This window comes from Colobus angolensis, unplaced genomic scaffold (assembly GCF_000951035.1).
Source record: "Colobus angolensis palliatus isolate OR3802 unplaced genomic scaffold, Cang.pa_1.0 Scaffold69, whole genome shotgun sequence".
Lineage (NCBI taxonomy): Eukaryota > Metazoa > Chordata > Mammalia > Primates > Cercopithecidae > Colobus > Colobus angolensis.
The window spans coordinates 257,717-268,010 of NW_012120598.1; the positions used below are offsets into that span (position 1 = coordinate 257,717).

A 10,294-nucleotide genomic window follows, 5' to 3' on the forward strand; every position below is an offset into this window, starting at 1 on the left:
CCCAGGCTGGAGTGCAGTGGCCAGAATAGGAGAGATTTTTTTTTTTTTTTTTACAATACTGGGTGCATAGGTTATTTTTCTTAAATTACATTCTTATTTTATTTATCAAATATTTCCTGAGCTCTTACTGTGAACCAGGTGATGTTTTAGTAGTTGGAGATACATTTATGAACAAGACAAAATCATGTGGCCCATGACATTTATATTCTATTTTAGGAGAGTTTTAAAAAGACAAATACATAAATAAGCAATAGGCAGTTTACCTGTCTATGGTGTCATAGTTTCCCAGAGTTACCAAGGAAATATCAAGAACTGGGCACAGAGATTTCAGCATGATTTGCGTGGTATTAGATAAATACTGAGCACTCTCTATGTGGCAGGCACTACACAAGTACTTCGACAAGAAGATTAATAGAACAGAGATGGTTCCTGCTTTCCTGGAGCTTTTGAGCCCCTCGTGTACAGAATGAAGGGTACATCAGATGTTCTTTTAGATCTGTTCTGGGTCTAATATTCCCTCCTGTTGCCATGTACAAAAGTAACATGTGCTTTCCTGTTCCAAGCCGGTGACCCGGAAGGAGGCTTTGTGGGGTGGGATCAACCAGTTTGGTGACATAGGAATGAGATAGAATGTTGTTGTCCAGTGTGAGACAACAAAAGTCTTGTTGAAACTATGAGAGAGATGCCCAGAAGCCAGTCAGATAATCACATACAGCTCGCCATAGCAGCAATTCTAAAGATAACTGGAGCATAAGTCAGAGAAAAAGGAAGATAAGAACAAGAAATAGCAACTGCATGAACCAGGAGGTTGTGTGAAAACGTGAGACAGCCAGCTTACCTCTGCTGAATGTTTCTAGACTCCTGGCAGTGCTTTTCATCGATTGTTTGATCTTGTTTAAAAAGCATCAAGACCCTGGAAGCTGCTTTTTTTCAATGGAATGAAGGGTGGCTGTTCTCACCTTTCTGTGTGGTTACTTGTGTGCTTTTTCAAGATGAAAAGAATAGTTGGTTAACAAGTTTAACCAATGACAAAGTTAATTGACTCAGCAGTTCTTTCTTCCACTAGCCCCTCAGTTTTGTGGATGTAAAATTACAAAGATAAGAAACTATGTCACATATTTCTTGGTTTCCAGAGTCTATCACAGGGCCTGGTACATACTATACTTGTTGAACGGTTGGAAAATAAGTGTTCAGAAGATGTTTTTGAGACATCATCTTGAAAATTTTACAGAAAGTACAAAATCTCTATAAATATTTGAGATGAGGATTTGAACAACTTTAGTTTTACTTATATTCTCATTGAAAAAATATTAGTGTATCCGGCATATTATTATATATTGTGATATTTTCTCTTAAAAAAATAACTGAAACCCAAGAATGCCATGCACTGCTTGTTGCAATAGCATTCTCACCCAGTGCCATGTAAAGTTGGTTTTAAGTAAGGCACTTAATGTCTAGCCCTATTAAAATTTGCAAACACTGGTTGCCTAAGGCAGACAGAATCTTAATTTGAATTTTAAGTGGAAAGTTAATTGTTTTGTAAATTAATCAGTAATGTGGCTTAGCTCTATTTGCCCAGCTAATTACTTTTCCCTGTCCTGTTAACTTCGACTTTACAAGGGAAAACATTTCTTGTGCTCCTATATTCATTGTTTGCTTATAAGGACATTGCGAGCACGCGCGCGCGCGTGTGTGTGTCTGTCTGTGTGTGTGCACTTCTATGTGTTTTCCATTTGTGTAGACTTTTCCCTTATATCTTATTATTTCCCTCATATCTTATGATTTCTCATATTAAACAATGCATTTTGCTGCAGAAAATGGAAACTCTTCCTTTCTCTTTATACTGCTCAAAATCCTGTTGAAAACTTATAAAGTGAAGGACGTTGTTTCAGAGAACCACTTCTGCTCTACCAAAACTTACATGCTTTATAAGAGATAAAACTACACAGTAATGCAAGCTTTTAGTTAGGTTTACAGGTAGGTCTATAATGACGTCTAGCACATAATGGGTCAAGAGTGTAGCCTAAGGTGTCAGACAGAATAGTGTTCCCATATTGGCCTTTTCACTAGTTTATTGTGAGGATTTGGGTCAGTTATTTAAACTTTGTAAATTCTAGTTTCCTAGTAAAACTGACATAGTAATAGGGCCTTTCTAATAAGGTGTTTGGGAAGTTCAAATCATATAGCTAATTAATCATGCTATCACTTAATAATCTTAATTGTTCATATAACTTGGTAATTATTAAGTAGTTCTTATGACTAGTATTAAATATTTTTTTAAATATATTATTTTAAGCATAGTCATATTAAATACATTATCTATTATCCTATGTGCCTCTTTTCTTCCTTTTTATCATTAACATGACTTAAACTTGTTATGAATTGCTATGGATTCAAAATAAAATTATGAAAAGTGCTCTGTTTTGGTCCTATTCATTATCTGATGTTATCATTTTTAGTACTAATTACAGTCTCTGCCTGGCCAGAAACTTTTGTCATGGACCCTTTGTTCTCCTCATTCAAGGCTGCATATTATGTTTTACATTTCAGTAGAAAGGATTATTATGGGAGATTGAGAGATTTCTTAAAACATTTGTTTTTCAAGCAATTCCAAAAATAACCATGTGGTAAACAGTTTTATACAACCTTTAATTTTTTTTTTTTTTTTGCCTTTGGAAAAGGTAAAAAGAAAAGTTGTTAGTGAGTCACCTGGAAAAGCAATTTTAATGGACTAATGAAGGTAACCATAGAATTATCCCTCTGCTGGTCACTAAGAAGTCTCTATAAAATACAAAGGAAAATTTCTCTATATTATAATTAGCTTAGGGCACAGGCACATGAAATTGTTCACGTCATTGCATTGAAATTGTTTAATGCTTACTTTAGCCAAATACTTGTTCAGTGTTGGTTAGGTCATTCAGTATCACGACCTAGTCTGTAATGAAGGAACCATGAAGATGTGGACAATCATGGGAGGTGGAGGAGAAAGGGGTGCCAGTGGTAACTTCAGCACGGGAACTCTCTTAAATTCTAAATAAGGAATAATTTTATTGAAATTGCGAGTATTTCCCCAGCAGAAACTCCTTTGAATAGAGTATCTAAAGAAGTAGGTTTCACATTTCAGTGAAGCAGGTATGTTTTAAAAACTGCAAAGGTTGGCCATGCAAAATGGTTTCAACAATGTGCTAAGCAAAGAAGAAAAATGTTTTGAATATATTTTATATCTTAATTAACTCTCGCCATATATGCCAATATAAGAAATTCTGTTTCTCTAGTTCTTTTTAAGGAGACAGTAGGCAATACAGAAAAGAACGTGGGCTTTGGGTCTGCCTCTGAATTCTATTTCCGTAGATTCAACCAGCAGAGTCTGTGTGGCCTTAAAAAAGGCAGTCTCTCTTGAATTTTAATTTATTCAATTATAAAAGGAGAGTAATGACCCCTGCTTTCTAAAAATGTTTTAAATATAAGGTAGAGTGATATAAAGAACCTATTGTATAGAGAACATTTAATACTCAGTAGCTGCTATTACTAGCAATTTCTTCCTTTTTTGAAATTTTTCTTGAAATCATTAGAATTAGGGTATTTAACATCAATTCTCCACATATAAATTACTCATTAATTTATAGGAAAATTTCCACAGTATACACTTTTGTTTTTTTTCAGTTTTTTCCCTGGATTTCCAGCACTTTAGTGGAGACATCAAATATATCACATGAAGTACACAGATCTGTCTTTCACAATATAACAGAATTCATCCTACACTCAGGTTTTAATTTTTAAAAATGCAATGTGAAGCCGAAGAAAGGTAAAAACATGTCCATAACACTATTTCTATCATTGATTTTTTTTTATTCATGTTCAGTCTTTTTTCATCTTGGAAAAATGAAATATTGTTATAGGTGATATAATATGAGTGAAGTTCTTAAGCACAAATAGACCTTCAGAATTATGCAAATTTGACTGCTTGAATTTGTTAGTAGCTAGATGTTATGGACTGTATATTTGTGTCCCCACTAAATTAATATGTTGAAATGTTAAGCCCCAGTGTGATGGGATTTGGAAGTGAGGTGTTTGAGAGCGAACGTTTGGGAGTGGTAGATGAGGTCATGAAAGTGAAATCTTCATGATGGTATTACTGTCTTTATAAGAAGAGAATGGGACTAGCACTCACACTTTCTCCCTGCTATGTGAAGTCACCTCATAAAGACAGCCTTCTGTAAAATGAGAAACAGGTCCTTACAGTGACACTGGCACCCTGATCTGGGACTTCAGAAGAATGAGAAATAAATTTCTGTTGTTCAAGCCACTCAGTCTGTGGTATTCTGTTAAAGCAGCTTGAATTGGCTAAAATACTAGGCAATTTCCATACAGGAAGGAGTTCATTTTTAAGCAGAGCAATTGAAAATAGATCACACAGAGGTGGTGAAAAGAGCAGTCAGGCACGATGGTTCACGCCTGTAATCTCAGCATTTTGGGAGGCTGAGGCGGGTGGATCACTTGAGGTCAGGAGTCCAAGACCAGCCTGGACGACATGGTGAAATCACGCCTCTACTAAAAATACAAAAATTAGCCAGGTGTGGTGGCGTGCACCTGTAATCCCAGCTACTCGGGAGGCTGAGGCAGGGCAGTCGCTTGAACCTGGAAGGCAGAGGTTTCAGTGAGCTGAGATCAAGCCACTGGACTCCAGCCTGGGTGACAGAGTGAGACTCCGTCTCAAAAAAAAAAGAGAGAGAGAAGTGGTAAAAAAGAGAGGGCTGCTAATGAATACAGAACACTTAGAGAATAGAGAACTGGAAGCATAGCTGGTCATCATGGAAAACAAACAAGATGGTGGTTCAAGAGAACATACAACAATGCACAACAGTATTTTTGAAACAACACAGAGATCTATTGATATGTTCACTTACTCTCTCAGGACAAGATGGTTGGCCAAGTATGGTTAATTAACAGTGAAACATGGTTAAAAATAAACACACTTGAAAAACTGTCATCACAACAGAAAACTACAAAGCAAATCCAGAAAACAAAAGAAATTGACCTTTGCTTGATAGGCAGAAGCAAAAATTATTTCAAACAGTGATAAGAATTAATAGATAATCCAAGACTGTGGAGTTGAGTTAGGTTAAGGATTACTGGGCATAAGACAATCTGATAGTGATTTGCGTGTTATCATTTAGGAAGAAAAAGCATTTGTCTGTGTTATGCTATTATCAGGGCTGAATGCAGTTTAGCAAATTTAATTGCTAAACTTAAATCATGCCTTATGATGATGCTGACAGAAAGAAAAGCCTGAGGGAGGGTGGAGAGGGGGTTGACATGAGCTCTCATTTCTCTCTTGGGTTCTTGGTGGTATTGTGGTTCTTCATGGAAATGGAAGTACAAACTACTGAATAATCAATGTATTTTGCTCTGTAGTTCTAAATTAGAGTGAAAATGTTATTAATCTATTATATCTCTATTACCACTATCTGAATTTTGTAGCCAAGTTAATCATTGCAGCAGCACAGAAAAGTAGATAAACAGTTTTCTTTCATCTTTGAATTTAGGCCCCTTTTGTCTTTAGCAAACTCAATATTACCATTTTTTTCTGTCTTTTTATTCCAGTGTCTTTTAGGACATGGTTATATATAAATATTATGGAGTTAACTGTATCATTGTCTGATAAGGAACCTATTTGGATGCCCTGGGCCACTTCCTAGTAGGGAATTACCTCTACAATAATTCTAATGTGAACCTAGTGTTAATTTCCCACTCAGATCCTCATCTTTTGGCTAGAAAAATTTCAATAGTAAAGTATCTAATATTTTCAAAATAAGGAAAATATTGTTATGTAAAACAAGTTCCTGGTAAAGTTCAAGCCTTAAGGGAAGAGAGGTTTGGTAATACACAAAGCCAAGAAATATGAATGCGTACCTGGGACGTAGCTCTCACAACGGCTGAGGCGCTCAGAGGCAGAGCTTTCTGCTTCTGTCTCATGCGTTCCTGTGTTGATGTGGATAGTCAGCAATATTTAAACAGAGCTCCTAAGAAACAGGCCACACAGGAATTCGAAAAGAAATTTCAATGAATCAATATATGCCTTGACATCCCTTAAAATGTGGCTTCATTTAGTCATTATCTCAACCAGTTGTATTATTTCTTTTTCATTTTTCAGTTCTGTTAATGACTCCTTTTTCCCAGTTTAACAATTAAAGATTAAAAATGTCTTCTGTTTAGATGTCATTTTTCCTTTTGTGGATTGCACAAAAGGAAAAATCTTCAAGCTTTACTTCATTTTTTTTTTCTTCTTCACATCATAAAAATGATCTTTTCTTTGAAGTTTTACTTTCTCTCTGCTTCATCAGACTACCTTAAATCCAAATATGGGAGAAAATGTTTTCTGCTCACTTCTTAAATCATATTTTCCCAAGATTAATCTAAGTCCCCCTCCACCACAAATCTGTAATGGATAAAAACTTGATGAAGAAAATGCCGCATATTTTCTACATCAGCCTAAGGGACACCCTGAAATTTAGCACCTCACAGGTCAAGAAGTGAGAAAATTTCTGTAAATATTAAGTTTTAACTTTTTATTACATTTATAATGTCTGTTTAACAAAATTATAACAACTCAGACTACTATGCATCCTACTTCTTTTCTAGAAGACAGTCTACTTTATCCTCCTTTTGCCCTTTCTACCGTATAGTTTTCGTTTTAATAATATCCATAAATGACTCAGATTTTTTGAACCATGAAACTCGCAAAGTTTAATTAGTGAGCAGAAAACATTTTCTCCCACATTTGGATTTAAGGTAGTTCGATGAAGCAGAGAGAAAGTAAAACTGTAAAGAGAGGATCATTTTTTATGATGTTAAGAAGAAAAGAAAAGAAAGCGCAACTTAAAGTTTGGAAAGATCAGACAGAGAGCTCAAGGTGATCTCCAGAAGAAAATTGCTGGTGGAATTTTCTCAGATATACATTTATGCTTAGTATAGCACCACTGTTAGATCATCATTATTTTGAGAAGAAAGTTCACATTGTCTTGCATTTAGGGGTTTCTATGTCCTACTGCAGACATAATATTAAAAGGTAGGAAAACATATTTGGTTAATACCTAATATAATACAGCTTAGTAAATATAGTTCCCTTGTCCTGTAAATATTTTATTTTGAAATATTGGCCATTTGCATAGACCCAGGGGTCTTGAGACATCTTCAGAATTCTCATTCCTTCAGCCCAGGAAGACAAAGCAGCAAGAATAGCACCACAAAATAAGCTCGTAAGCTTGTTTAAATGCTATAGTCCTGGCTACATAAGATAATTATCTGGTGACTTTTATTTTGGCAAATTTTTTTTTGTTGTTATAAATGAAGATTATCAGAAAAGTGCCAATGAGTAATTTTTCTGGCTTAAAGAACCCCGACATGTTTTAAGTGCCAAGGAGAAGGACAGCCTTGTGTATTTAATTACTTTAGTTTATTTTGTCCTCTGGCATGATCTGTTCCCTGATTTCACCAAAGTAGAGCTTGCTTTGAAGTTGTGGAAAAATTAAATCAATCACTTGGATCACATGTTTCCCAAAGAATGTGGTTTCCCAGCTAAAAGCAATCTTTCAATCCCCTACTCTCGTTTCACTTTGGCATTTCAACAGCATTGCAAAATTCTTCGGCAGATATTTTATTTTATCCCTTGGTCCCAGCAGCTCTTACTAAGAGTTTCAGAATTGCCTGTACAAGGTGCACCTTTCACATTACAAGGGATTGGCTCATTTCTTGATGCTTATGCAACCACTTATAACTATGCCTACAGGTAAACATACTACTGTCTTCTCGGAAGACCGAGAAGTATAAAGAATGTTTATGTGCAGGTCTAGCCGTTACAAGCACCCAAGTGTTGGTTTAGACACACCTGGGTTACCATCCACCTTTTATTGGCTGAGAAAGTTGCCACACCTGATTTGTAAGTTTACCTGTTGCAGCCAATAGCAGGGCCATCTCAGCCAGCCAGCACTGGATACTATCTGGCCAGAAGTAGCAAAGCAGCTCTTATTTGAAAAGCCACTGGATTCTGAGTTCATTACTACAGGAAAAACTGTTCTCTTCTGTGGCACAGAGAACCTTGCTTCAAAGCAGAACTAGCAGCTCAGGAGTCCAGCTGACTAAAACCCATCCCAGGGGATAATGGCAACCCATGCCTTAGAAATTGCTGGGCTGTTTCTTGGTGGTGTTGGAATGGTGGGCACAGTGGCTGTCACCGTCATGCCTCAGTGGAGAGTGTCGGCCTTCATTGAAAACAACATCGTGGTTTTTGAAAACTTCTGGGAAGGACTGTGGATGAATTGCGTGAGGCAGGCTAACATCAGGATGCAGTGCAAAATCTATGATTCCCTGTTGGCTCTTTCTCCAGACCTACAGGCAGCCAGAGGACTGATGTGTGCTGCTTCCGTAATGTCCTTCTTGGCTTTCATGATGGCCATCCTTGGCATGAAATGCACCAGGTGCACGGGGGACAATGAGAAGGTGAAGGCTCACATTCTGCTGACAGCTGGAATCACCTTCATCATCACAGGCATGGTGGTGCTCATCCCTGTGAGCTGGGTTGCCAATGCCATCATCAGAGATTTCTATAACCCGATAGTGAATGTCGCCCAAAAACGTGAGCTTGGAGAAGCCCTCTACATAGGATGGACCACTGCACTCGTGCTCATTGTTGGAGGAGCCCTGTTCTGTTGTAATTTTTGTTGCAACGAAAAGAGCAGTAGCTACAGATACTCGATACCTTCCCATCGCACAACCCAAAGAAGTTATCACATGGAAAAGAAGTCACCGAGCGTCTACTCCAGATCTCAGTATGTGTAGTTGTGTATGTTTTTATAACTTTACTATAAAGCCATGCAAATGATTAAAATTTCTATTATTTTCTCAAAATGGACCCCAAAGAAACTTTGATTTACTGTTCTTAACTGCTTAATCTTAATTACAGAAACTGTGCATCAGCTATTTATGATTCTATAAGCTATTTCAGCAGAATGAGATATTAAACCCAATGCTTTTATTGTTCTAGAAAGTACAGTAATTTGTTTTCTAAGATGATTCAAGCGTCTACTCTTTTTATCATTTACTTCAAAATGACATTGCTAAAGACTGCATTATTTTACCACTGTAATTTCTCCATGACATAGCATTATGTACATAGATGAGTGTAACATTTATATCTCACATAGAGACATGCTTATATGGTTTTATTTGAAATGAAATGCTGATCCGTTACACTGAATAAATAGAACTCAACTATTGCTTTTCAGGGAAATCATGGATAGGATTGAAGAAGGTTACTATTAATTGTTTAAAAACAGCTTAGGGATTAATGTCCTCCATTTATAATGAAGGTTAAAATGAAGGCTTTAATCAGCATTGTAAAGGAAATTGAATGGCTTTCTGATATGCTGTTTTTTAGCCTAGGAGTTGGAAATCCTAACTTCTTTATCCTCTTCTCCCAGAGGCTTTTTTTTTTCTTGTATATTAAATTAACATTTTTAAAAAGCAGATATTTTGTCAAGAGGCTTTGCATTCAAACTGCTTTTCCAGGGCTACACTCAGAGGAAAGATAAAAGTGTGATCTAAGAAAAAGTGATGGTTTTAGAAAAGTGAAAATATTTTTTCTTATTATGTTTTTGTATTTGAAGAAGAATGATGCATTTTGACAAGAAATCATTTATGTATGGGTACATTTTAATAGGTATTTGAGTACAGACTTTGAGGTTTCATCAATATAAATAAAAGAGCAGAAAAATATGTCTTGGTTTTCATTTACTTACCAAAAAAACAACAACAACAAAAAATAAAGTTGTCCTTTGAGAACTTCACCTGCTCCTATGTGGGTACCTAAGTCAAAATTGACCTTTTTATTCTGTGAAAAATAAATTTCCTTCTTGTACCGTTTCTGTTTAGTTTTACTAAAATCTGTAAATACTGTATTTTTCTGTTTATTCCAAATTTGATGAAACTGACAATCCAATTTGAAAGTTTGTGTTGACGTCTGTCTAGCTTAAATGAATGTGTTCTAATTGCTTTATACTTTTATAAATTAATCAATTATACTTTTTTCTAATTATTTGACATTCATTCACTAGTCTCCTTTTATTTCTGTTTTATTAACTTGTAGAAGAGGTTTGAAAATCCTGATATTTTTTATTCTCCAAATTGAGAAAGAATGTCAAGGTTGCCTTGTAAAGATTAAACAAAGCATTAATTTTTGAAAATGTAAATTACTCTGTTATTTAACAACAATATACCTTATAATCATTGGATTCCT

At 35.8% G+C, this 10,294-nt stretch overlaps 1 protein-coding gene across 1 annotated transcript; it reads left to right on the top strand.

The window, feature by feature from the left end:
• The first annotated feature begins 7,940 nt into the window (after nt 1-7,940).
• Nucleotides 7,941-10,093, top strand: CLDN8 (claudin 8). Its single transcript, XM_011926458.1, has one exon. The coding sequence runs from the start codon at nt 8,161-8,163 to the stop codon at nt 8,836-8,838; it is 678 nt and encodes a 225-aa protein (XP_011781848.1). The 5' UTR covers nt 7,941-8,160; the 3' UTR covers nt 8,839-10,093.
• Nucleotides 10,094-10,294: the final 201 nt, after the last annotated feature.